Source organism: Scylla paramamosain, chromosome 2 (genome assembly GCF_035594125.1).
Source record: "Scylla paramamosain isolate STU-SP2022 chromosome 2, ASM3559412v1, whole genome shotgun sequence".
Taxonomy (NCBI): domain Eukaryota; kingdom Metazoa; phylum Arthropoda; class Malacostraca; order Decapoda; family Portunidae; genus Scylla; species Scylla paramamosain.
In genome coordinates, this window is record NC_087152.1 from 5,758,815 (window position 1) to 5,786,801 (window position 27,987).

At 36.2% G+C, this 27,987-nt stretch overlaps 3 protein-coding genes across 11 annotated transcripts in view; 1 reads left to right on the plus strand and 2 right to left on the minus strand.

Moving 5' to 3' along the window:
- Positions 1-1,126, minus strand: part of LOC135109077 (serine-rich adhesin for platelets-like) — a 45,903-nt gene extending 44,777 nt beyond the window's left edge. For all 3 annotated transcript variants that reach the window (XM_064020145.1, XM_064020136.1, XM_064020126.1), the window contains exon 1: positions 1,003-1,126. In XM_064020145.1, the coding sequence (XP_063876215.1) occupies positions 1,003-1,060 (58 nt within the window). In that variant the 5' untranslated portion in view covers positions 1,061-1,126. The remainder of the gene's footprint in view (positions 1-1,002) is intronic.
- Positions 1,127-1,735: 609 nt separating this feature from the next.
- Positions 1,736-16,064, plus strand: LOC135109091 (centrosomal protein of 120 kDa-like). 2 transcript variants are annotated; one of them, XM_064020161.1, is made up of 11 exons: positions 1,736-1,928; positions 5,145-5,295; positions 6,436-6,556; positions 6,797-6,898; positions 7,081-7,800; positions 7,974-8,627; positions 8,758-8,940; positions 10,207-10,380; positions 11,701-11,808; positions 12,364-12,502; positions 14,345-14,482. In XM_064020161.1, the coding sequence occupies exons 1-10, from the start codon at positions 1,889-1,891 to the stop codon at positions 12,490-12,492; spliced, it is 2,382 nt and encodes a 793-aa protein (XP_063876231.1). In that variant the 5' UTR covers positions 1,736-1,888; the 3' UTR covers positions 12,493-12,502; positions 14,345-14,482. The 2 variants fall into 2 exon arrangements, with proteins under 2 accessions (XP_063876231.1, XP_063876226.1); XM_064020156.1 differs by having other exon boundaries at positions 1,741-1,928; positions 12,364-12,470; positions 14,345-16,064.
- Positions 16,065-16,197: 133 nt separating this feature from the next.
- LOC135109107 (uncharacterized) lies at positions 16,198-27,942 on the minus strand. 6 transcript variants are annotated; one of them, XM_064020198.1, is made up of 8 exons: positions 27,795-27,928; positions 26,072-26,169; positions 24,568-24,716; positions 22,322-22,432; positions 19,957-20,094; positions 19,568-19,671; positions 18,653-18,788; positions 16,198-16,861 (listed from the first exon to the last, which is right to left on the minus strand). In XM_064020198.1, exons 3-8 carry the CDS (start codon positions 24,626-24,628, stop codon positions 16,515-16,517), a joined length of 897 nt encoding a protein of 298 aa, XP_063876268.1. In that variant the 5' UTR covers positions 24,629-24,716; positions 26,072-26,169; positions 27,795-27,928; the 3' UTR covers positions 16,198-16,514. The 6 variants fall into 6 exon arrangements, with proteins under 6 accessions (XP_063876268.1, XP_063876242.1, XP_063876249.1 ...); XM_064020172.1 differs by lacking the exon at positions 27,795-27,928 and adding an exon at positions 27,597-27,776; XM_064020179.1 differs by lacking the exon at positions 26,072-26,169 and having other exon boundaries at positions 27,795-27,942.
- Between the last annotated feature and the right edge of the window lie 45 nt (positions 27,943-27,987).

Sequence of the window (27,987 nt, forward strand, 5' to 3'; positions counted from 1 at the left end):
AGAGTTTTCACAGAAGGCTGCTGGATTCATGGCTCAAACTGTCAGGCAGACCAAGCAAAATGGTCTGTCTTCCACAGTTGGTGTCATTCAAGGAATTGCAATCCATGCTGTGCCTCTGTAACAGATTTATCAGATTTTTTGCATTTTTTTTGCATGAAGATAAGAAATGATCTTTGTCAGCTATCAGAGGGTATTACTCAATTTTGGCTTCTGTGTTCCAGCAGGCAGGCCCAAATATTTCCAGGGATAGGGATCTTTCAACCTTAGTGAAAGGTTTTGCCTAGTCATGTCCATCTCTTCCCCTGCAGGTGCCTACCTGGGATCTGTCCTTGGTTTTGCAGTATTTGTTGAGGACACATTACTGCAGATGCTCTGGTCCATGCTTCTTCTTGTGCCATTCAATACACATTCATAATTAAAGCCAAAGTAGTAAGGTGATCATAAGCAATAAAAATTAAATTAAATGGGCTTTATAATTTCAGCGCCATAACTATATTTTTCTTTTTTTTTCTACAAAGCGATAAATTTCTCTATATCGGAAGCTAGTACAATTTTATATTCTCACCATGAATACCGGAGATAGTCTATGTCACTCCAGGTCACCGATTACTTTTAGTAGATTACATACAATTGCTATTTATTAACGAAAAGTTTTTTTGTATCGCTGGAAACAGAAGCGATTTACAATTTTGTCTACCGCAACTAATGGTATCATTAAATAATATTATTTATTTATTTATTTTTAAGGGGAAGGAGGAATGGCGCTAGGAACAATGCATAGTACATCTTGCTATACTTAATGTGTCCTACACCTCCTCGTCCTTCCCCGAGTTTCCATGGATCTTCACGAAGGAAAAAGGATGTGGGGTGGGTGGGTTAAGGATGTCAACACTCCCTGTCCTTCCTTCATCATCTACTTCTCCTGTCCTCCCCCCCATGTCAATGATCATCCCAACGCCTCGCCACATATACCTAGGAGTCTTGACTACCTTTTAGCCTTACCTTTGAGCCATTCGGAGACTTGGTCAGGGCTCCATTCGGCCACATTGACGTAAGCCATACCCTCCCTCCACCACCATGGCCGCCACCCTGTTGTCTATCTGTCCTTCCGTCCCCACGTAATGTATGTCTGTCTGTCTGCATGTTAGTGTTGAGTTGCCAGTCTCTATATATCCTCTCTTTTTAACCATTTTATAAATTTCTTTTATAACTTTATTTTTTTTTATCCTCAGTTCATGTCATAATTTCAAGACCACAAGAACAAAAGGGAAGCTACATGCCATCACAGGAGCCTACAAGTGGCAGTCCTACCTATTTCAACTTCGCTACTTGATAATGATGAAATGTTTTACATTAATATATTACATGTGTCTGCAATTTTATCAGACTTAGATCATAGGTACATTGTAGTAGATCTCGGAATACAAAGTTCGAGTTACCTTTTCGATGGTTGATGATGAGTGATACTGAATTGTAAGATGAAGTATTGATAGAAGGGAATGAATCTACCTAGATTAGATAAATCATGTATGTAATTGTGTGTGTGTGTGTGTAAGAAACTGTTGATGGTAACAGGCAGTGAAATCAAAAGCTTTTCGTCTTATATCAATGTCCTCTTCTGCTTCTTCAGCCTCTCTGTCATCGCCGGGATGTTGCATCTCTTGTTGTCTTCAGTTAGACTCTAAGAAATGCGTTTAAAAGATTTTTTTTTTTTTTTAGTACTTGCCAAAATACAACAGCACACGATTGTTGGAGGGGCGGGCTGTAAAGTGCGCGGGCTGCTGCCTGGGTGCCTCCATCCTTCATCCTCCATGACGTAAACAAACCAGCAGGGAGGTGCGGCGTCCCTCGCTGCACCACCACGTTTGTCCATCTCTCCTCACTCACCATGGACGGGGACCTGGCTCTCCTTCTTAGCGTCTACGAAGGTGAGATAAAGTCCCTCTTGACCATGTAAAGGTGAAGGCCAAACGCTGTTCTAGGTTGCTTTATTGAAATACATGTCGGATTTGGTCCGCCGAAAGCAATACAAATTTTGCACTTACTAAAGATAATGAGGATTTCATCACTGTTGCTTCACCACATACAACCCAAATACAGCGTCTTCTATTAGTATGTAATAAGTTAGGTTAATTTCATGCGCCAGTGAAAGGAAAGCCCATAGGAGCTATATGACTAGTAGTTGAGGGCTGCGATGATCCAAAAGGTCAGTATGGGCCCTAGTGCAGGCCCATGAGGTGATCACAGGTGGGGTAGTTGACTTGATTTCTTCAGGGTGACATCAGTCAGGCGAATAACCACGTTTTGTTTAGAGGAGTCCACATCCAGTGGGTTGATATGACTACGTTCTTTGTTGGTTATGTACCGCGGTGTTTGTTTTAGTAAAGAAAGGAATGACCGCCAAGTTAAATTGATTGGTTAGTATAATTGAAGTGGCCAGATCATAGATGAGGATGGTTAGCAGTTATTTCCTACAGTGTAGTAATGACGCTTTAGGTTACAACATGTGTGACAAGTGATTCCATCTATTGTCCATGCATATGGGCTTCCGTGAATAGCTTGTTGCAAACATTACTAAACATTTGGTAAGTTTTAAAATAGTGGCTCCTTACGTATCCTATTGCTGCCCCTCTCCAGGACAAGCATGCTTAGGGACCTGTTGGGAAAGTGTGGTTGGTAAATTTGGCCAATTCTAAGGAGTAAACATCCACCTTTGGGGACAATCCCCAAAGAAATATTCAACAAACGGAACATCCACCCCACCCCATACCTCTGCCTTACTGTCCTAACTGGTAAAATTGCAGTATAACACAATAAACACTATCTTTTCTCCTCTGTCCCCAACAAACTTGGAGACCTGGTGGGAAAAGCCAAACTATACCAAATTTGAATATTCATGAAAAGTATAAGAATGAGACACAGTATTTAGAAAACTGGGAACTTTCTAGCCTAACCTAACTTTACCTAACCAGCAGGCTTTGTCCCCTTCTGGATTTCCCCATTAAGGACACTAACCTAACCTAAAAGGGGGCTTTGCATCCCCTGGACTCTCCCTTAAGGATACTAACATAGTTTAACTTAACCAAGCAGGCTTTGTCCCTCCCCTCATCCCCTGAACCTCTCCTTAAGGGGGATGGCTAGGGGGTATTTTTTTATGAATATTTTTGGAACATAATTTTTTTTCTTCCATTCATCATGTTGGCAATGCCATGTACTACCAGGTGATAAGGCCTATGTTTGCAGAATATAAAAACAGGATCCCTTTAAGAGATTTAAATGCCCCATGCTGTTGCGTCGTACCCAGATATGCATGCCAACGCATATGGTATGGCTCTGAGCTTTTGTGCACGTAAAATTCACCTGAGGAATACTTTTCCCGGTAAATTTTGTCATCTGCTTTTCCTCTCTCCACTTTGACCTTGTTTACCCAGCATGATATAACTGCAGCAAAAATGTCTAGGTGGCATTACTGAAAGACTATGGGACTTAGCCAGGCAGGACCCACATTCTCCATGAGTGCCATAGGATGGGCCAATCTTTTGGGTCTAGCTTAAAAACACACGCTTAGTGCCATTTCATGTTAACCATTAACAGGACCCACATTTAAATGTCTGCTTGAATTTAGGTCCACAGTCTAGAACATGGTTGTTTGAGTGACCTGAGGCTACTTAAGTTTATGATGATAAACAAACAAATAGGTGATCTTTTTGATCTGAGTTATGCTTATTAGCTCATTTCTCAATTTATACGGTGTAAAAGGTAGACTGTTATGGGCTGATCTTGTAAAGTATTAGAAAACCTTTCATAGTCAGTCAGCCATTGTCCCACAGAATGTTTATGCCTATTTCTAAAAAAAAAAAAAAAAAAAAAATAGAGATGACAGGTTCAGAATACTCAAATCTTCCTCATCAACACAAGGCAGATGTTGATTCCTCAGAGTAGTGTATTGATCAGTGAAACTGGTTGATTGTGTAATCAGCACTAATATCATTGAAACTTACAAATGAGGAGGAAAGAGCCTTCTGGAATGAAGTGGAAGAACAGCTATATGAGTATTGTGCAAGATGGAGAAGAATAGTGAGGAGTGATGTCTAGCTGAGAAAGTGAAAAATGAGGGAAAATACCTGTCCAAATGCCCCAAATATAATTTTGGAACCAGGTGAGAATTATACTGATGTCTAAGGCACTGTATTCTTAGGTACAACTCCATGCCATATGTTCAATCCCTGGAAAGGATGTCTTTCATTGCCAAGAATTTATCCCACCTTCAGATAAATTTTTCAGTGCCTCTTCAACACTCAAAAAGGGCCATGGCAATACTTTCCATTTAAAAGATTATTATTTGTGAGTTAAAAGAATCTTACATTGCACTTAAGAGATTTTTACATGGCTGTAAGTAGATCCTAGAATGGGCAATTAGGATCTTGTATGAAGTCAAGTGGGTGAAATCTGACTGTGCTGATACCTTGATGAAGACGTTCTTGTATGATGTAGGAAAGTCAATATCATTAGAGCTTGTTTTCATGCCAGTGGCAGTGTTATTACATACAGTCACTACTGATCATAATGTGCATATGCTAGATGTGCAGTAATATTTCCAATGTAGCTTAGTACTCAGTTCCCCCAGCCATTTTAGTGTTCGTCAAGTTCATTATTCAGCTAACTGAGCCTGATGGCTATTTTGCTGTCTAGGCTGTTGGCCCTCTTCCTCATTTGAACACCACAAGAATCACAAATACCTGACCAGAAGTGTGTATTATTTTACTTAAAAATTGTACTAGACATGTAACAGAAATTTTTACTTTGCCATGGGCAGTAGGAAAAAGACATAATCAGCTAAAATGAAAAAGATAAAATTTATGTGGTCAGTCTATGGAAAAGTGCCTAATGGTAAAGAGGACTATCACAGAAATGCGTGATGGTCAAGTTACATATGCATGATGAAGCCAATAAATGAAAAATACATAGAGGATAAGTTAAGTGAGGATCATCTCTTAATACAGTCAGTTCTTGTCTTTTTACATTTACTATATTATTTTGATATCTGTTGTTGATATTGTTATTATTATTATTATTATTATGGTATGTTACTTTTTATTTATTATTGTTATTTTTTATTTATTTATTTATTTTTTTTTTTACAGGACATGGGCTGACTCCACAGAATGGCTGGAATGTGGTGGTGGTTGCCAGACTGCAGGAGAATGAGCTGGCCACCAGTCCTGTTCCACTCGTCTCTCAGCCCAAGTTTGAAGTGGAGATGTCTTGGACAATCACCTCTGACATGCTGTGCATGTGTGTACTTATTCTTCTTAAAAGTTGAATATAAAATTATTACTTCAGGGTATGAGTACCTAAAAATGACCTAATTAACTGTAAATGGCTCTAATTGTAATATGTGAGGAGAGAACAAAGCTATACAGTAGTGTTACAGACTATACTTGATGACCATACACAGCAAACAGAAAGGACTCTGTTCAGGTAAGGTCTGCATTAGGTGTGCACTTTTAGCCAACTGGATATTTGTAATATTGCATCCAGTTGAAGTAAAGTATGCTGTAAGCTTTTCATATGTATATATATCTGATGGTTCACTCTTTCTGGGAGCATTGTACAAGAGGATAGCCATAGGAGAGAAGTCTCCACCTCTCCCTACCCAAATATTTTCTTCTTGATTGTTCAAGCATTCAACCTTCTCTATAGTTGCAGTCACAGGAAATGAAAGTTGTTTCATGATATTCTGGCAGCTTATTTGTCCAAAACAAGTCATGTGGTATGTTCAAGGAATACTTATCACAATTAATAATATACATATGTAAGTAGCAATGCTGAATACCACTAAATTTAGTAAATTTTGAGTTGCATATATTATTAATAGTAATAAGTATTCTTAAAGTGTACAGTAGCCATAGTTTTAGACAGTGTTGATGGGTATGCTGATGACTACAGTGATGGAAGATAGCATAATCTTCAGTCCTTGTTACCATGACCATATCACCTCTTTCACCCAAGTACTTCTTTACATATCCATTGCATATCCAAATATCTGATCAGTATATGAATGTTGGCAGGAGAATATTTTCCTTAACTTCTCTCTGTATTCATAGACAGATGTCTCCCTTAACTCTCTCTCTCTCTCTCTCTCTCTCTCTCTCTCTCTCTCTCTCTCTCTCTCTCTCTCTCTCTCTCTCTCTCTCTCTCTCTCTCTCTCTCTCTCTCTCTCTCTCAGTCAGTAAGAACAATATTTTAATATTTTGAGTAATTTTCTGTCTTTTGTGTTGTTTTGTTATGAATGCAAAGTAATGATATAACATGGGACCCTCAGATCCATTTGTACCTGTTTTGCACTATTGGACAAGATTTTTACCTTAAAAAAAAAAAAAAAATTCTGTGAAGCCCATCTAGTCACTTGTTTAATAATAGAAATCTTGTTAGGTTGAGGAATTCAGGTGTCTCAGTGCAAGTGGAATGCCTGGCACAGCAGCAGCAAGGAGGCCAGCATCACACCCTCGGCTATGCATTGTTACCACTGCCCTTACCTGACCCTGATGTGAAGGTGATTATCATGGTTAGATAAATGATCCCTAAGACATTACTGCTCTGTTTTTGGCATGATACAATAATTGTATTCATGTACTTGTTGTACTTAGCAACCTGCAAGATTATGAGTGTGAGGAAATATAATCCTCTTGACTTCTAGCTTTTAGTGATTACAATAATGTATCTGTGATGAACATAAATTGTGGGTCTTTTCCATTTAGTAATGTCTAATTCAATAATGTATCTGATTCTGCAGATGGAAGCTCAGTGGTATAGTCTTAAGAATGGTCCTCATACCAGGGCTGCAATGTTCCCAAGTCTGTTGCTTGGCTTGAACCTGAAGCGCATAGGTTTTGAGGTAAAAAGCAGAGGTTGAAGTGTTCAAAGTGGATTATTAAACTCTATTGTTTTATGCCTGGTGATGACTTAAGGTGTGTATGCCTCATATATATATATATATATATATATATATATATATATATATATATATATATATATATATATATATATATATATATATAACAGGATTTTGTTTTGCAGGTGCTGGAAGATTTTATCTCACAAAAACCCAAGCAGAATGCAGTGGAAGTTGATCTTGAAATGGGTTCTTCATCCAAAGATTCAAAATTACACTTTGTGAAAGCTTCTAGTGTTCCCCAGGAAACTGATATGTTTTCAAGATTCAGAAAGGCTGGGGAAGGAAGTGGCAATGGTCCATCCCATAAGAGACTGTCTTTTGTCTCAAAAGAAATTGATGAGATTCAGTTGATGGAGGAATCAAATGAAAGACATGATGCGGTGATCACTGAAGATGGTAAAAAGAACAATGAATGTAGATTTAATAAATACTCTTTACAGAGTAAGGGTGCCCAGTCCATTGGCAAATCATTTGATTCAACTCAGAGTGTACAAGAAATTAATAATTCCCTGTATGGAAACTCAGTTCCTGGGTCTCCCACAATAAAAGGTGCATTATTACCTGTTCAAAGTAGGAGGAGCCTACAGCAGTCAGCTTCAATAAGCTCATCAGTGAAGGAGAATGGTCATAGAACAGATCCAAAACCCTCATCCAGCAAGATTAATGATGTGGTGGCCCTCCCAAGCACCTCAGGAGCAGCAGTAGGGGCAACAGAGAAGTTGCGTGCCATCCCACTTCTCAATGCACAAGGCTCTTATTTCCAGATTGGTCCTGCAGGGGAGCCAGGTGAACAGATGTTTGAATATTCTGTCACTATTGTATTTGCAAAATTCCTGGACCAGGTGAGTTTTGTATTTTGAGGTCTTGTTTGGTAAGTAGTGTCACAATTTTAAATCATCATTATAGTTATGTAGTGTTTTCATAAAAGTAGTTTTGATCTATTTCTTAATTTTTCAGTGTATATATACATAGATGTCCAAGTTTCAGTATTCTAAATATTGAACATATTTTGCAGCTGGTGCCTCCAGACATGGAGATTCGTGAACCTAACAACACCATGTTCTGCTACTCTCTGCTGAGCCACTTTGTATATGGAGAGCCCATTAAAGATCTGGCTAATCCAGATTTTCAGGCAGAAAATGCAATGGGAAGAATCTGTTCCACTGTTCATAATCTGAGCGAGTACTTTATGCAGCACCCAGATCTGCCTATCAACCTCACAGTAGGAGATGTATGTCTTGCCACTGCAACTGTGAGACTGTCACCATTTGCCAGCAGTATACTGACTGGAGGTTTGCCTGTTCAGGTGGAGGGCAGCTATCCTTTGGTACCTAATTTGTTTAGTCCTTTGGGATGGAAACCCTCTGGAGAGCCTGTTGTTGGTATCATTGTCACTCTATCAGCATCAATTGGGCCAGAACTCCCTGTGCTGCCATTCTCTGCTGGAGTGAGGGATGTTATGAACAGTGACAGAGGTTTTCACCCAATGCTGGACTGCTCCTCAGGATCCTCCACCAGGTCCCTTTCAGATTCTCAAGAAGATTCTATCATGGACTGGGTTGATCAGAAGGATGGTCCAAGTCATTCTAGAAATCATGGGACTGTAGCCAGACTTGGTTATAAACATAAATCAAGACATAAAACATGGCATCAGATGGCACCACTGGAGGTAAGTAGAGAAGTGGAAGGAAAGTGAACAGGAGTCCTGGAAGCAGGTGGGCAACATGATTAGATGAAATTATTGTTTATATCTTAGTAATATGAGGCAATAACTTATCATCGTTCTTTTTCTGTTATAGTGGAGTGCACGGGAGGCAGAACTGCACCACCATTTGGCACAAGAGTGGGAATCACAGATGAGTTCCATGGAAAACCAGCTGCAGCAGCGTCTGGAGCAATGTCATACCTTGCACAAACGCCTCACAGAAGGTCTTCATGCCTTGGAAAGCCGAGAGAGGAGTATCAGCCTGAAGGAAGAGACTGTAAGTTTGTGGAATAAAACCCCCTTAATTTTGTCAGATTAATCCCACACAAACTTAATATAGACTGGTTAGCTCCCAGGCAATTCTTCCTAGTGAAGTTCAGATGCAATGTGGCTCTTTCATGTATTTGCAGCTAGTAGTTTTAAATTATATACCAGCATCATATTTTGTACTTTGATTTGCTCCATTCTGTTAACTGACAAATTTAATTTATAACTGTCATTAGATTTTTTATTCATTCATTACTGTCTTACTTGTAGACACTGACATCTGTCAGATTTGTTTATATTATATCCTCCGTTTTTCACTAATTTAATCTCTAACCATATTTTATTGGTAAGTGTAATTAAACTCATCACATTTATACTGATTGCATTACTTCCACCATAACATCACATAGGTGGCAGGTAGGAAAACACCTAGTTGTCAGTACCTTATGTTGCTGTTGATAGCAGTGATCATTATTGTGTACTGTAAACCCTCATTATATCAAACCTTATTGGACATATATGGCCTATGGACTATCCATCTGATTTATCAAATGTCAGTAAATGAGGTGGAACATCTGGCCAGTGGTGGCAGTGGCAAGGGAGGGAGGGAGAGTGTGGGTGGTGGTGGTGGTGGTGAGTGCACACCGCACCAACCAGGGTTGCACTGTCTATCATAATTATGTTATTTCTGTCATAATTTGGTCTTTCTCTGCCATCTGCTATACATTGTCTACCATATGCCTTATTTTTTATTTATTTATTTTTTTATGAAATCTGGTTACTGTACTATATTTTCATACCTATGGATAGTCAGGGCAGGAAAGGAAGTTCCTAATTGGTGAGTCATGGATCAGGTCAGGTCAAGAATGGGATGAAAGAGGGATTTGGGAGCAAAAATTAAATCATTGCCATATATATATATATATATATATATATATATATATATATATATATATATATATATATATATATATATATATATATATATTATATATGTACAGTATGTGTGTGGCTTTACATAGTGTACTAACTTTACATAGTTAGTACATTTTTGCCCAAGTATACTGTGTTAATTGTTTTCATGAGGAAGAAATTGTGGTAAATAAAGAATTTTATTAATAGCCATAATTATATCAACCTTTTTTATACTTATTACCATTAGTTTACTTTACGGATTGGAATCGTTCATGTTGCTGCTTTTATCGGGTCTTTGCCTTTATTGTCAGTGGCTTCTCCCCAATTAGTCCGATATAATGAGGGTTTACTGTACTTTCAGATTAAAACACAGAAAGAAGATTTAAAGCTGAGAAAAGCCGAATTGAAACGGCTCTTGAAAGAAGTTGATAAAATTTCCAAAAAGGAAAGAAAAAAGGTGGAAGAGGGAGAACTTGTAAATCTACAGCAACAACTAATTCATGAGAAACGACAGCGACGATTACTGCAGAGGCAGGTATGTGTGTTTCACTCTGGCCTCCTAAGTAGTGTGCTGAAGACTGTAAAGACAGAAATGTGACAGGAATTTGAATATGACTGGTCTTATCAGATTCATGAAAGAAAACAGCACTATTCTGATTTGGCAGGGATAAGCTAGTGCTGCTTATGGGCCTTGATCTGGAGAGAACTGGATATGCTGGTGTACATGGTTAATGAGATCTGTTCTTTCTGTCTGTTTTGGCCGAGGAGCTCATGATTTATTTATTTATTTTTTAATTTTTTAATTAATTAATTAATTTATTTATTTTATTTATTTATTTTTTTTGTGTGTGTGTGCACCCGCGCATGTGTGTATTTGTCTTTTTTTTTTTTTTAATGAGGATTGTCTAACTTTCACTTCTTATTCATCTATAATTTTTGTATAATCTTTTATACTATCCTTTTATGTCTGTTCCACACATTACATTCATACCTTTTCCTCAGTTTATTTAACAAGTTATGTATGTCTATTGTCTCCATGACATACTGTTTTCTATGGTTCCCCTTCTTGCAGTCACTTAATAATCCATTAGGGTTAAGACATGCAACTTTAAGAAAATACTACAGAATACTTTCCTACTTTTTTTGTTGTAGTTAATATTTAATGATAATCCAGGGATCCATTGCTTTCCAAGAAGCCCTGCAGGAGACCTGACAACCATCAGCTGTCTGGAAAGGATAGAATAGGAATTTAATGCAATGTGTGGTAAGGTCATGAAAGATGGGTTGTATGAAGAGGATTCTGTTGAAATTATAGTTCAGTCATCATAAGTGGTGCCGTGGTTAGCATGTCCGGCTGTAAATCCATGGGCTCTGGTTTAAATCTGGAAGAGGGCAGTTGGCACACAGTTCACCTAGCTGTTCATCCTTCCTATTAAAACCTAGGGAAGGTAAACTGGAAATCCCTGCTATAGTTATCTTCTGCATGTGTCCAAGGTAAAGGAATATTATGTGCCAAAGGCTCAAAGGCCTATAAGATGGAGATGAGTGCCAAGACCAAGTACAGCTGTAGCATAAGCCCCAAATTTTAGTTTAAATTGAATAAGTTACTTTACTTTGAGGGGGAAGCTATAGTTGTTAGATGATTTTTACCTAAATAACCATAAGTGTTTGTGATGGATAAAAAATAATTTTAGGTTTATCCCTAGAAAATCTTATGATTCAGATATGCAATATTTGGTGGCAGCTTGTTTATATTTGACATAATGATTGTGATATAGACCAAGTGGATTCATTAGCTATGGGAGCTCAGCACATTGTAAACATCAGGAGTTCCACATATGCCTTTTGTGTGCAGGTGAGGGAACTTGAAGAAACCAAAAGAACAACAGAGAGTACTGTGGATGCACTCAGACTGGGGAATCAAATAAAAGATGAAGATATCAATGTTCTCAAAAGAGATAAGGTAAGTGATGATATACTTTTCTTTGAGGTACATGGCTTTATCTTTTTATTAAAAACCTTGACACCCTCTTTCCTTCAAAACCATTGTCCAGATAAGTCGGCATCTCCTATCATTCCAATTCCTTCTCAAGATCCTTCTGCAGCCTTGCATATGAATGATGTACATTTGCTTGCACACTGAGAAAGAAATTATGCTGGTAAAGAAACTACATTTACCAAAACAAGATGTGAACCTTTTCTTTATTATTAATCTGAGTTGGACCACAATAATAGCCAAACTTGTAACATAGTACTGGAAAAACACAGCATGAGTTAAGAAAACTGGTGCATCCTTCCTATTTGCTTGCTCCAGATGCATTGAGGCTGTTCAGGTGTCTTATTCTGCTGTCATGACATCACTTCATAGCCAGACATACTTTATAGAAGTTTTGGACAAAATGTATGGTTGTGATACCAATCCATATTACCATCAAGTGTGACATTCAAGGTTTCGGTAGATTTTTTTTTATAGTGTATATCATCTACAATCCCTGAATGTAATTTGAATGCCCCTTAGGAGCGGTTGCAGGAGGAGTTGACAGCCTGTAGCCAGAGAAAAGATCACTACAAGATGCAGTGGGTCAAGGCAGTGCATCAACTCCGGGCTGATGTGAACACCTACAGGTATGTTCTTGGGCTGATATGAACACCTACAGGTATGCTGTTCTTTCCTAATTTATCTTTACCTTTTCTGCTATCAGATTGTTTTTATTTATGTTATCACTTATGTGGCTCTCATATTCAAGGAACATTAATAGCATGTGTGAAGAGAGTAATGTTGCAAGTTAGTGAAAACCTGAACTGTGAAGAAGGATGACATTAGTAAATTTTAAATGGATGGAGATGATGATTGGATGAATGCATAGTACAATAGCAACATTTTATATATTAATTTTCACATGCATTCCTATATCAGCTTTGATTGATCTATATATCTATATGCCTGCATGGTTCCACACACACACACACACACTCCACAAGCATTCACTCACATTTTAGCCTCTGGGTTGGTATGGGAGAGAGGAACCATAAGTAGTGTTGATTAATGCCTATTGTATCATAGCAGATCAGTTAATTTTCTTCTACCTGATGTAATCTGATGATGGCACTAAACTGAGAACTTCCTATTGTGGCCTTAAGGTTTCATTTCCATTCTTGCATTCATATCTGCACTCTATTTATGCCTATTGCACAGCCTCTCTGTCTTGCTCCATAGACATCTGCTTATGGGTAAAGCACTCTTCGCACTGATCATCCTTACTTGTTATGGTCTTCTTTTTAGCCTTATACCGGAAACCTGTAAAACTTATTATAATTTTACATGTTCAGTTGAATTACTGTCAGCAAGTGCCAATCTTGCATTCTGGTGGCACACACTACTCAGGGATCACATTTTGTTTAATTAAGGCCTTTCAACAAACATTAAAAAATGGGATGGGACAGATTGGCTTATTCAGATCTCAAGTGCATCTCTCCTCCTCAGCAACAATGACCAGTATCAGTACCAGTGTCAGCATTCATTGTATTTTTGGTGACTCTCTCTCTCTCTCTCTCTCTCTCTCTCTCTCTCTCTCTCTCTCTCTCTCTCTCTCTCTCTCTCTCTCTCTCTCTCTCTCTCTCTCGCTCTCTCTCTCTCTCTCTCTCTCTCTCTCTCTCTCTCTCTCTCTCTCCTAAAGATGAAATACATTTTGCTCTGTTCCTTTTATGGTGTTAGTAGTGATGAGTGGAAGCAGACAAGTCATGGTGATATCATTCAGCCACAGATCTTTGAATGTTGGGCTTGAATGGTGTCAATACAGCAAAACATTTTAATTAGAAAATGCCATATGTGCAAAACCTCATATGAAAATTTGTCAAGAGAGGCAGTGAGGAATTATCTTTTCACAGCCATGGTGGTGGCATCCCCCCACTGCTTCCCTTCAGCTGCCTTGTCATAAGAGTTGGATTAGAGAAGTTAGAAGCTTGGGATGGGCTTGGGATGTCATCACCATGGTTTTGAAAAGACAATTCCTTGCTGCCACCCTTGGCATATTTTTGTATGAGGTTCTGTAAGTTTTGCATTTTTAAGTTCATGTTTTGCAATATTGACACAATTCAAGCCTGACATGCTAAGATCTATGACTGAATGATATCACCATGACTTGTCTGCCTTGCTTTCATCACTACAAATGCCGCAGCATGAACAGAAAATTTTTTCACCCCACGAACAGAGCTGATCACACATCACCAAAGACACATTGGTAACCTACAGAATACTGGTCATTGTTGATATGGGAGTGAGTGAGGAGGAAAGATGCCAATAAGTCAATTTGTCCCATATTTTATGCTTGCTGAGAGGTCTTAACAAAACCCACTCCCTAAGTAGTGTGTGCTGCTGTGACACAAGATCAGCATTTGTTGACTGTAACTTCTATAAATAATTATTGCAAACATTCTGTGATTATTGTAGAAATAATAAGATATATTTTACATGATTGTTTTTAATACACAATTTTCAGAGTGGATGTTGAAAAGTCATCCTCGAACGTGCATCAGACCAGGAACTCCATCCAGTACAAAGATGAAAGACAAAATGACAGAAGGCACCTGAGAAGTCTACCTGAGCATAAAGTACCTGAAGATGATGGGAGGAAGGACACCATAAAAGGGAAATTCACAGACTCAAGCAAGTTTGTAAAAGATCTTATCAATGAAAGAAAGGGACTCAGAAACATGGTTTCCAAGAGAAAGAGGATTGAAGAAGAAAATGAATCAGAGAAGGATGATGAAATTAAGGTGCTTTCCTCCCCTAGTGATGTAAGAAGGATGATGCATTCCTTGGTAGACAGGTAATTCAACATGTCCATAATTCATGTAGCACATGTGATCTCCATCTTGTTTATTTTTTGTTGTCAAAGTTAGTAAATGTTTAGGTTTATTATGCAGGATGGTTGAAAATTAGAACAAACATTAAGGAAAATTAAATATTTTTCTTGTTTTCCACTATTGCAATATATTTATTATTGTGATGGTGAGAATGCATTTTATTCTGCTATGTGACATATATAGTCTTTTTTATTGTTCTTTGCAACCTCTCAATACTTTGGGCAGTTTCCAAGAGAGCACAGGTTTTGTCTCTGTTCTCTATAGCCATGGCACTATTACTTTACTTATAAAAAAAATATACTTTTTTCATAGCAAACCATAAAGTAATTGATAGGATAATGATAGCATTGGTCAAATTAAATTTGAGGAGATTGTTTCATACTTTATATTTATACATTTCTGAAAAATAAATTTTGTTCTACCTCATGAAAAGTTTACTTTTGGACTGACATAACACATTAATTCATTGTCCCTGTCAGTGATGGTTCTTTTTATACTTCTCTAACAATTTCAGTCTGTATATGTGACCTGAGGAGTAATGTTAGGGCTGGGGATTATGTCTATGTTGATCTTTTTTGCTCTTAATCTGTGTGTGTGTGTGTGTGTGTGTGTGTGCAAGCTTATTTGTTTAATTTTTACTTTTATTTGTGGATATTGTTAGGACTGAACATAAATTCAGTTGTAGATAAATCTAGTTTGAGTCTTCAAGTTATGGAATAGTGCAGTTGTCCTGTGTAAGAGACTGGAGTACATTTTTTATGTTTTTTGGTGAAATTCTCATGCCCATTTGCTGTGCTAGGTTAAGACCACCTATGGACAATGGTACCTGCGAGAAAACTTGCACCTCACTACTGGTTCCAGCCAACAACTGGTGTGACATATTTTGGCACTAGACTAATGATATTGGATTATTATTGTTCGGTCAGTAATTACACACCAGCTGTTTCCTGATAAAATTGTGCTTAATGCACCTGGATGATATTCCCGAAATGGTCAATTGCTACCTTTGGCTACTTAGTGTGTTTGGTATAAAACAATTTTAGAATGATACAAACTGAAAACATGAAGTTTTGTGTGTGAAAATATAAGTAGAGTAGGGGGATGTGAATGATTTGTGAGCTTGAAAAGTTTCCTCTTCCTAACATCCAGAAGTTTTCTGTGTTCGGCTAGATTTCTGGAATAGTACTCTAGCTTGCCTTGTAACTTTTTTTCCTCCCTATCAGACAATTCCTCCCCCGACTTTTTTTTTTTTTTTTTCCAAACAAATGTCACTCAAAGCAGGTAGATGTATGGATGTTATTGCCCTTGAACCATCTTTATACTTTTATTTCAATAAAGACTCTTCATATTAAATGTAGGAGAGCTAATTCCTGTAAGCCTAGGGAAGGACACACCACCCACAATTAGCATAGTTCATGAAGCTGGAAGAACCTTTCCAGAAAAGCATTCCTGCTGTTCAAGGTGAAGGAAGAAATGAAAACTTGAGGTATTTCCTGAGTATTATTTCCTTGATTATAATATTACATCCGAGAAAAGAAACCACCATAAAATGGTTTACAAGTGTATCAAAATACCTTAAAAGAATAAACTGGGATATCAAGGCTCTAATAATTGTACTTGTGTTAAAAGTGTAATTCCTGAGTACTTGCTTTAAGAAATATCTGGAGGCAATCACTATACATGACTGTGTGTAAAACTGTCTGAGTGTAAGATTAAGAAACAGGTAGTTTAATTTTACTGCTTGCTCACTGCCTTCACTGAATTTGCACATATACATGATTGCAGTTAACTGATGGCCTGTTTTCACAAATTTTCATTTTCTTTATTACTTATGTACTTAATAAGGTTCTCCAATCCAAATATATAATTTTCATCTCTAACACCAAAGGAATGTAGCACATGTGCAAAATCAATCATTTTCACTATAACCTTGGGCCACACTTCTCCAGCCACTACAGATTTTCCACTCACAATATCCTGAGGCACTGAGGTCAACTGTTCTGCATCATACACTACCAAGATGGAGCTTCCTCTGATTTTGTAACTCCGCTGAGAAAGAGCCCAGTGGTGAATGTGTTGTAACTGGGACACGATGGAGTGTCGCAGGTAGGTGGATACACGAGTGGTGCCATAGCAGAATTTATCCAAACCTAAATCAAAGAATCTTTTTTAAAATAAAGAAAGCTTCATATTTCATATGATACAAAACAATCTTCAATAAGTATATTTGAAGTAAAAATGAGCATTAAACAACAATTTTACAACAATTTGCTACTTTCCTTAAACTTCATGCTGAACCATCTCTGGTGTAATCATACTCATAAAACCTGACAAGTGAGACTGATATTACTGGCTGGCTGGAATATGTGCTGTAACTTTTTATGATACCGTACTTCAGTACATTTTAGAGAGAGGACCTATGGAACCTTGGTTTTAGTTTTCTCTTCTGAAACTGAATATTTTTAAAAATTTGTACATGATGCTTTACATATTTCTTTCATTTTTAGACACAAGATAATGTGAAGTATATTATACATATGTATGACTTTTTTCCAGAAAAATAAGTTGATCAATGTATAGACTGTTGGAATATATTACAATAATGTATGTATTTTATCACAAAAAATATTTTATTTGCTCAAAATGCTTCATACCAAAAGCAAATGAAGTGAAACAAACTTTGCACAAATTTATTTTTCAGTTTTATTAACTTAATGTTTTATTAACTTTAACTATGCCTTATTGGATACTTAATGAAAAATTACAACATTCTCCATGTTCATCCTTACAAACTGTAGTTCCAAAGTTATTTCTTTTAGCTTATTAAACTACAAAATATTTCTCTTAGTTAAGATCTATCAAACAAAGGGATTACCATGACAAGTTGCCCATATGCACACATCCACATAGGATGTACTTATGTCACCCATGCAGGTTTATTGTCAAATTTCTTTCCACTAGCTGGATAATGACATGGATAAGACATACTGCTGAATATTACTTTTTTGGGAAACTGGATTAACTTTAAAATTTGTATCATTACTGGAAAGTATTAACTGCAAAGCCAAGCATGATTCTAGCAGGCTGTCATTTTTCTCACTTGTCATGACAACAATATTTATCATAACTTATCAAAGTTATAGCTTATCAAACTTCACCATACCCTCACTGTAAGGTAGTTCCCAAATGTTATGGAGAGCCATGGCAGACCTTCCAATATTTATATTGATGATACCCACAGCCTTAGTAATTCCATTTTCCCTCACTCTTCTCCCTCATGTGTAGGTTCTCTCCAACATTAACAACTGTTACTCATACTAAACTTGAAAATCTACACAGTACAACAGAACTTGTATGTAAATGTTACCATAAATATTGAACTACTATGATTTCAGCTGGATCTACCATGCTCACATCTACCTGGCACAATGCCAAGTCACAGTTAGTCACTTGCTATGCAAAGCTATCTTTCAGACTGAACTTATAAACTATAAACTTTATAAGAAGGCCAAAATGAATACTGTATATGGGAATGCATTAACCATCACATTACAAAATCTGATGCTTAAATAATAGTAGAATCTCACTAAGTCAGAAACCCTTAAGTTGGATATTGGTTAAGTTGGACACTTTTAAGGGAAAAAGAAGGACTTGTATAGAGTGAGGAAGGTGCAACATGAAAATCTTGACAAATCTGTCTACAAATGGTATGTGCAAGAAAGAACTGAAAGGGATAACAGTGCGAAGTCTGGACATGAAGCATGCTGCATTGAGGCTTGCTGAATACCTTTGGGTCAAGGAATTTAAATGCAGGACTGGGCTCAGATAAGTTAGGTTTTTGGTTAAGCTGGATTGGCTTACCTCTCATTTAGTCTAACTTAGCAAGGTTTTACTGTAAATATGAATATGTAACTAAATCCATTCTCTTTTACACCACTGACCTTCAAGCATTTGTGGTGTAGTCCATGCTTTGCAATCATCTTTGCTCGATCTAGTACCTAAGGAACCAGTATCTATTTGCACAACTCTCATGCCTGTGAGGCGAAATCCAAGCTCATGCAGCACACCACGTTTCTTCTGCAAAGGAATGGATATTTAATGAACTAAGTGTGTATATTTTGCTCCAAGAGTAAGCTGCAGACTACACAATGAAGAAAGAGTGTACATTCTTTTGAGAACTGCAGGAGAGTACTGCCTTTCACTAAATACTGCTCATCTATGGCTTACAAACCTGAGTTATAGGACAAAAAGTCCACTTTTCAAAGAGAGAGAGAGAGAGAGAGAGAGAGAGAGAGAGAGAGAAACTGCACAGCTCACAACAACAAAGTCAACTATATATATATATATATATATATATATATATATATATATATATATATATATATATATATATATATATATATATATATATATATATACTCGTATATATATATATATATATATATATATATATATATATATATATATATATATATATATATATATATATATATATATATATATATATATATATATTTCTTTTTTTGTATATTTCATAATCATTACAAGAAATATAATTTTAAAAATCATCTAAACAGCATGTCCATCAAATTAAAAATCGCAATACAGAATTAAAAGAATCTGCCTTCTATTCACACTTTTTTTGTAGTAAATATGATATATTATATTCATATTTAAGCAGTGAAAAAGTAAGAATAAAATTTCTGGCAAATAATTATTTTAGTACATAGTTGGTACGGAGCTCTGGTATGGAGCTAGTCATATTCAGAAGTTAGGTATCTGTACACACAAGCCATGGTGATAAAATTACTGCACAATCTAATATTCTATAACTGAAGGTGAAGGACCAAACTTACTGAATTTTTGCCAGGATAGAAGTCAGTACGACCTATTTTGATGTCTGCAACACAGGGATGCTGCAGGCCCCACGTCAGGTCTCCCAACAACAGATGTAACTCCTCTGTATGTTACATGTAAAACTTTTCAAAGACTGAAGACAATCAACACCAACTTAAATTACAAGAAAACTTACTCTCAGCTAATATACAGTATTTCATTCTTTTCCCTAACATATATTGTCTAGACTAAAGCTAGATTATAATCAAGAATTGGTTCACAGAAATATGAAAAGATGGACAATAAATCAGATGAAGAGGATTCTCTCATCTGTTCATTCCATTCTCTCTCTCTCTCTCTCTCTCTCTCTCTCTCTCTCTCTCTCTCTCTCTCTCTCTCTCTCTCTCACCCTTGTCATCAGGTCCTTGAACAACTTGTGTGCCATAGAATGATGGCATGAGATGCAGCAGAGAGACATCATCAGGATTGGTTGAAATGGCAATGCGCTGATAGAACTCGAGCTCATCACGACATACTGGCAGTAGCTCTGGCAAAGAAATTGAAAATATTTAGAAAAATTAAAGTATGAAGTCATAATTTTTGTGTATCAAAGCAAAGAACTCTTCTTCATTTAACAATTACTATTATATTTATGTGCCTTTCTTCTGTGATATACATAAATTAATTTCTATGAGGACAAATGATCTAATGGTCATATTATATGCTTACTTGCTCTGTTGAGCAGAATGAGAAATGAACATTCAATTATGCTATAAATCTGATACCAATAAGAAAATAGTAATATCACTACCATAACCAACCCTGAATACTAGAGGGAAAGATTGTGACTACAGTGTCCACAGAAAAAGATAGTGTCTCCCTCCTGCCTTTCCCCCATAGACAAAAAGCAAACTTTTACTAATAAAACATTGATACATAGACCCAAAGCACCTTTGTTAATGCTTTGTCATCTGTCCTTTTGCTTTAAGGACCATTTTGATTCATTTAGCATGGAATCAACCAAGTTTGTGAAGGTACCTGTCTCACTCTCAAGTTTCCACCTTTTGACTAAGTTATTGATTTCTTGGATGAGGCATGGAACAGATGATGTACTGCAGGTGATAAGTTGGTTTTTCATGGTGCTCCACAGGTTTTCATGTGGATTAAGGTCAGGTGAGTTCCCATGCCAGTCCAACATATTGATTTTTTGCTCATTCAGCCACTTCTTAACTGACTTTGCTGTATGGCAAGGCGCACAAATCTTGCATGAAACTCCCACAGCCATGCAACTCCGTAACAGGTAGCATATGGTCTTCCAGCACTTGGAGGTACCTGTCTTGTCTCATTGTCTCATCTTTTGGCAGGAAATACAAACTCCCCCACTCTCCTACATCACTGAATGATCCCCAAACCATCACTCCATCTGGGTGTTTGACAGATTTTTCCATGTAAAATGACAAGTAGCTGTCAGAGCCTTTTGTCCTTCTAATCATTACTGGTCATTTTCTTACACATAAAAACTTACTTTCATCACTCCAGAGAACCTTACGCCAGTCCTCTTCTGTCCAGTGTTCATATTGCCTTGCAAACGTGAACCGTTTCTTGGCCATCTGCTTTGTGAGAAGTGGTTTGCAGGCAGGCATGTAAGTGGGCAAGTTCAGGTCCTTCAAAAGTTGGTGTTGGATTGTCCTCCCCAACAATGCTGTATTTTTTTTTTTTTTTTTTTAAGTTCACTGGCAGTAACTCATGGATCTTCCATCACTTCTTGCTTTTAAGAGGATGTCTGTTTTCTTGGAAGTCTTCCTTGGCCTTCCTGGAGATGTTTTAGTCTGTGAGATCATAGTCGGTGGCAGTACCCTAGCAACCGCCAGAAGCCACCTGATGTTTGACTGTCCTTGCCTAATCCTCCTAAATATTTCTTTCATTGGAACTCTTTCTGCCTTCCATGCCAGAATTCTAGCTTTTTGCTCATGAGACAAGATGACAGGACCCATCTTCACTTCTGCTGATGCAAAATACAGCTGAAAAAGTGTTACAGATGTAAACAGGAAGTTGGGCTATGCAGACAAAAAACAGTACTCAGATCTCTGTGAGAGCTCTGAGAGTGCTGACACATGCATTTATTGCTGAGTGAGGGTGGGTGGTGTGCCTAGAGTGCTATGATGCTGTCAAGCATATGATCAACAGAGAAATGTAGCGGCAAATCCCACAACAACCCATGTGCCATAATCCATAATAATGGCTGTGTGATAACAGTAAATTTACTTGCATTTCATGGTCTCTTAAAAATCAACATGGTGGAAAGTGACCTTCAATTCACACTTTAAATTTTGACATTCCTATAAACACATTAACAGCTATATGCTGACAGACCCAACTTACTGTAAGTTTTAAAAACCCAACTCTTGATCCAAAAAACCCACTGTACTTAAAAATTATATAATTAAAAATCAGTGAAGATGCTTCATGCTTTTGTGAATATGTGTTATGTTGGATCTTTTTTGGGGAGGTGACATTCTACCTACTGTATTCAAAATATGTAATTGCAAAGCAATTGCACACCTTGGGAACAGCATATCAATTATTTTGTGAGGAGTAACAATATTCAGGAATAATGTCTATTACTTCATGTTCTTCATCAGTTATACTTTTTATTTTCTCTGTAACTGGAAAGATTACCTCCTGGAGTTCATTTCTCAGATTTGCCTGAAATCTGCCACTGATATTGTCTAAATGGAAGATGATTTCAATACATTGATTATTTCAATACTCACCATCCTCTGAGTGATTCTCCCTGCTGGTGACCTCCACATTAGGATTGAAGGTTGGGTTGGCATTGAGTTTCAGGGGTTTCAAAATTCTACCATTCTTGTCTTTTAGCACATCTGTTGAATAAAAACTTTTGTTGTAACACATATAGTGAAACCTACCATTATCATTGCTAAAAAGTTATTTTTATCCTTCATACTGTAGAGAGAGAGAGAGAGAGAGAGAGAGAGAGAGAGAGAGAGAGAGAGAGAGAGAGAGAGAGAGAGAGAGAGAGAGAGAGAGAGAGAGAGAGAGAGAGAGAGAGAGAGAGAGAGAGAGAGAGAGAGAGAGAGAGAGAGAGAGAGAGAGAGAGAGAACTGAAAATGTTTTACTAGTATGCACTGCAAATGTATATTTCAAATTAGAGAGGAGAGAAAACTGAAGATGTTTTACTAGTACACACTGCATATGTATATTTTAAATTATTATAGTATGCCACTGGAAATTTTCCTTATACTTTTCACTTACAGGAATGAACTAACTGAACTGCAGGAAAACTGCATTATAACCCAGCAATAATGACAGAAGATTACTTGCTTCCAGATTCTAGTTGCATTTTTTTCCAAGGTCCATAATACTGAGGAATTACTTGCTTCTTTCATCTAAGGGAAAACAACGTATATTTTTGAAAGAGCATATTTAGATTTATCATAATAGGATATTATAGAACTTACCTTAAAATAATGAAGTTAATGTAGTTGCAAGTATTCAGTTTTACAGTATTTACACAACTAAGCACATAATAACCCTGTCTTTACTGCACCATATTTGAGCATCATTCACAGCCTCTTCTGGTGAGCAGTATATGTAGCAGCTCCACTTTGTATTAAACTTTTTACTTCCGGCAGCAAGGGAAAGGCTGTTTAATATTTTTTCTTTGCTATACACAATAATACTATTTCTGGAGTAGGATGCAATCAACACCCTCACCAATGGGTAATGCTGAGGTGGAAACAACACACTTGGTGGCAGACAGTGTTAGAAAATAAATAATAAGAATAAACGAATAAATGATAAATACAATAATAAAGAGAAAGAAAAAAAAACCCTACTTCTGTAATGAAAATAAGATTCGATGTCACCTGGTAGAGAGGGTACAGAGCAGTCTTCTACTCCAAGCATTGTAGTATTCTGTATAGTAAATAATGAACAATACACTGCCTTTAATTACCTTCTAAGGTGACCAGTTTTCCCAGTAATTAATGGGACTGGTAAAAACACACAAGGAAGCCAACATATGAGTGGTAGAGATGAAGAGTTTATATTCCAAAGGATTTAGGCAGTAATTGAACTCCAAAGCATCACAGCTATCCCATTAGTTTTACCAAAGCTTCAGCAGGTGCAGAGTTCTGCTTCATGTTTCCGTTACCTTTTTAGTTCAGGCACAACACATTTTCCATCTTTACATGCTCCCAGGTTTTTGGATTCTTGGAGCACAACACTGTTTTCAGGTGCAAACATGCAGTTTTTACAATAAGTAGTTATCTCACTCTTTCTCAACAAATAAAGCAATTTTTAAACAATTAAAGGCAGGTTAATGAATTGTATAAAGGAATATTTTTGTAACTAATATATATATATATATATATATATATATATATATATATATATATATATATATATATATATATATATATATATATATATATATATATATATATATATATATATATATATATATATAATTAGTAGTAATAATCAAAGATGTCATGGTAGTTTACTACTACTACTACTACTACTACTACTACTACTACTACTACTACTACTACTACTACTAATAATAATAATAATAATACTGCTAACAATAATAATAATAATAATAATAATAATAATAATAATAATAATAATAATAATATAATAATAATAATAATAATAATGATAATAATAATAATAATAATAATAATAATAATAATAATAATAATAATAATAATTAATAATAATAATAATAATAATAACAACAAACAACAACAACAAAAACAAAAACAACAACAACAACCAGCAACAGCATAATAAAGACATCAGAGCTTACTTTTGTAATAGAACAGCCAGTCATCATCATCATCATCATGTTTTGTTAAATACTGAACAGTAAAAAAAAAAAAAAAAAAAAAAAAAAAAAAATCCACTATGATTTGGAGCAAACAAGAGAGGAAGGACAACCATACTCATACATTGAAAGATGAATTAATTTGTAGGGGAGGTGAGTACTCACGTGACTGACTGCCCTTGTGGTGGCCACCCACTTGGAGGTCATAGGGTGCCAAGTCAGTCATGCCGTCTCTTGGGTGAGCCACCAACACTCCACCTGGTTTGTGGTGGATCTCAAGACTCACTCTACAAACTTTGATTACAGTATTTTTTCTGTAATACAAGCATAAAAAGGTATACTCAAGATAACTGGAAAGTTTAGATATTTATGTGAGTGATCTTTACAGACTCCAAGAGATATTTCACTCATTTGGAAAAGAAAAATATATACCTCAAGAAAATAATTATAATGTAATGCTTTTACCACTTTTAAATCAATACATGGTAGTATTTCATTAATGAAACTTAATAACTCACATGTAACCTTAATTATATAATTTGTTAATAGATGGAATTGTGACAGATGAAAAGCAAGGATTGGTAATATTGGATAAAATGTTGTTTGTAGATAACATAATTCTGGGTGGAAATAATTACACAAATGGAATCTGCAAGAATTGGTAAGAGTTCATTGTTGTTTGGCAGAAGCTGAGAATGAAAGTAAATAGGAAAAAATGGGGGGTTGGTCTTCAAAAAAGGAATATCATAATGTAAAGGAATTTAGGATATAGAATAAGGATAGAATGCCATAAGGTGTGAAATAAAATTAAGTGGACAGATAATGGAAGAGTTTGATGAGTTTAAACACCTTGGGTCAATCTTGCACAAACATGGAAATATGGAACAAGAAATATGAAAGAAAGTATTAATAAGGATGAAAAATGAATAAATAAATAAATGAATAAAAATAAAAATAGATAAATAAATAATAGGATTTTTTTAAGTGTATGATAAAAGACATGACAATTAATATAGAGATAAATAACAACATTTGGGGCATATGATGAAAGTTTGGGCAATAAGCATAGAAATAAAGAAGGTACCGCACCATAACATGTGCAATATTGGGAAGATATGATAAAAGACAAGACAATAAATCAAGTGATAGAGAAAGCACAGGGTGGTGATAATATATATATATATATATATATATATATATATATATATATATATATATATATATATATATATATATATATATATATATATATATATATATATATATATATATAGGAAGTAAAATGAAAAGTAAGAAAATGAACACAGAGTCAAAAGGTCACTGCATGATAGCAGAATAGTGTTAGCAAGAAAGTATGTGTGTGTGACAGGGATGTGGAATGAAGGTCAAAGATCTAAGAATCAGATTGGGGAGATTAATTATTTTATTTGGGAGGCTGTGTGAATAGGATGGATGGTGAAAGTAATGAAAATGTACTTGGAAGGTTGAGTTGTGTTAAAGATGAAAGAAGGGAGAGTGGTGTGGTAGAAGTGATCAAACACAATATCTTCAGATGATTTGGTCATGTGGTGATGGGAGAGAGAGAGATAACTAAGAGCAAATACATACAAAGGTGGAGTGGATGTTGTTGGTATGAAAGGAAGATAAAATAAGATGACTGTTAAAATACCTGAGGGTGAGAGACTGAAGGAGATAATGTGTGTAAGGGTGGAGTGTATGAACACAAACTAATGGAGCCTCTTCTGTTGTGGCCAAACCTTTGAGAAACTTCAAAAGAATGGGCATCAGATTAGATTAGATCAGATTAAATACCTTAGTTAAATTCATCCTTAGAAATCAATTACTCTATTGCCCAACCATTCTGTGGAGAGATTTAATACCTTAATACTCCTTGCATGTAGGTGAATTAAGATAAAGAATCTAGTATTCTGTATACTTCCTCAACACAGTCATTAAAATAAATAATCTAATATTCTGTATACTTCCTCAACACTAAGTCAGTCTTCATACTGAATAATAAGCCTATGAAAATTTCAATAAAATTAGATAGTATCTAAGACATGTAAACCATGATTGTTGAGAAACTGGTAGTGAATGATGTGCAAATCTTTGTGTGAATTGCTTTACTCAGTACTTTGCCTCGCTTACATATTTTATTCATCTCTCTGCACTGTATGGAGAATGCCCGTGATAGAAAATTATAGTGATGGCAATAGCAATAAGTAATAAAACTGGCCAGTTTAGTAAGAAAAATGAGTGTGCACTTTAAAATTCTACTTTACACCCAATTACCTTGGCCCTGGGCTGCAATTTATCACAGTGATGTTTTAGTGCCTGACCTTCACAGTACTTTACAAAATGTCACTTTATGGTCATGGTGCTAAATAACTTCATTAGTAGTGATATATTAAGCATTTAATTTGTCATATACTGTATATCCTCCTTTAATGTAATATTTCTCTCAAAGTTTTGCCTCAGTAATAGTGGAGGAAACCAGAAACTATGTGGCATTTGTGTGTACACATTATGTATGAGGAAAATATATAAAAGTATATGAATACATCTTACTGTGGTAAAATATAAACAAATAAATACAAAAATAAAAGAAGTAAAGTAAACTAAACTAAAATAAATAAATAAATATAAAAATATAAAGATAAATAAATAAAAGAATATTAATGTAATAAGAATAATCCATTAAGTTTAGCAATTAAATTAGAAGTAACTGTAACAAATATGAAAATGTAATTCTTAACACCAAATAAAGAAGCAAGCAGTACTTAACATATAAAATAGTTTTCTACTGCCCATACCAATGCTCTTCTACTCATATATAATGGAAAATGTAGCATTCATGTATCTTGGCACAAGTCCATGCAGAAAGGGAGTAAGTTTTAGGAGAGCAGTGAAAGATATGCACATCACAAATACACTACAAACCAGTAATTACAGGTAAGCCCTGCCTTATTCAGTGGCTACTAATCATTCACTTCGTCATTCATGCCCGGCCTTGCTGAACAAGAATGCCACTTGCTGTCCCATGCCCTCACACTAGCAGTGTTTTTACCTCTTTTTAGAAATTCTGTAAACAATGGCTTGTGAAGAAATATAGTATACATATCCTAATGCAGAGAGAGAGAGAGAGAGAGAGAGAGAGAGAGAGAGAGAGAGAGAGAGAGAGAGAGAGTATTTACCATTAAACACACATAGACAGGATTTAGTCAATAATGACTAGTCGCCTTTGCGTAAGTCGCCGTTCATCCAGCATGCTGTCAGCAGGCCTTTTGGCAGCGACAAGTAAACATTACCACGTTCCATCATCATCTTTAGGGAGGGACAGGGAAACTTATTAAACGGTAAATACTATATGTCAGCAAACTTGGTCCACTCACCTTCAACAGCACAACGTTACCAAGGCCGTGAAAGTGCAGCTGCCGTCTCCGCCCTTTACTGGACAGCAGAAAGTCCACTGCCACTATCACTATCACTGGCACCCTTCCGCCCTCCCATTAGCAGCTGGCACCTTTCATCGCCAGCTGACCGTGACGTCATCGCGCGGCACAAACAAGTCCATTCCAGCAAGCA

Coding starts and splice junctions, on each gene's coding strand:
- LOC135109091 (XM_064020156.1), top strand. CDS start 1,889: ATGGACGGGGACCTGGCTCTCCTTCTTAGCGTCTACGAAG. Junction 6,899..7,080: donor TGAAGCGCATAGGTTTTGAG/GTAAAAAGCAGA, acceptor TTTGTTTTGCAG/GTGCTGGAAGATTTTATCTC. Junction 8,628..8,757: donor ATCAGATGGCACCACTGGAG/GTAAGTAGAGAA, acceptor TTTCTGTTATAG/TGGAGTGCACGGGAGGCAGA.
- LOC135109107 (XM_064020172.1), bottom strand. Junction 18,789..19,567: donor TCTATCCTGGCAAAAATTCA/GTAAGTTTGGTC, acceptor ATTCCTTTGCAG/AAGAAACGTGGTGTGCTGCA. Junction 16,862..18,652: donor TACACCACAAATGCTTGAAG/GTCAGTGGTGTA, acceptor TCTTTGATTTAG/GTTTGGATAAATTCTGCTAT.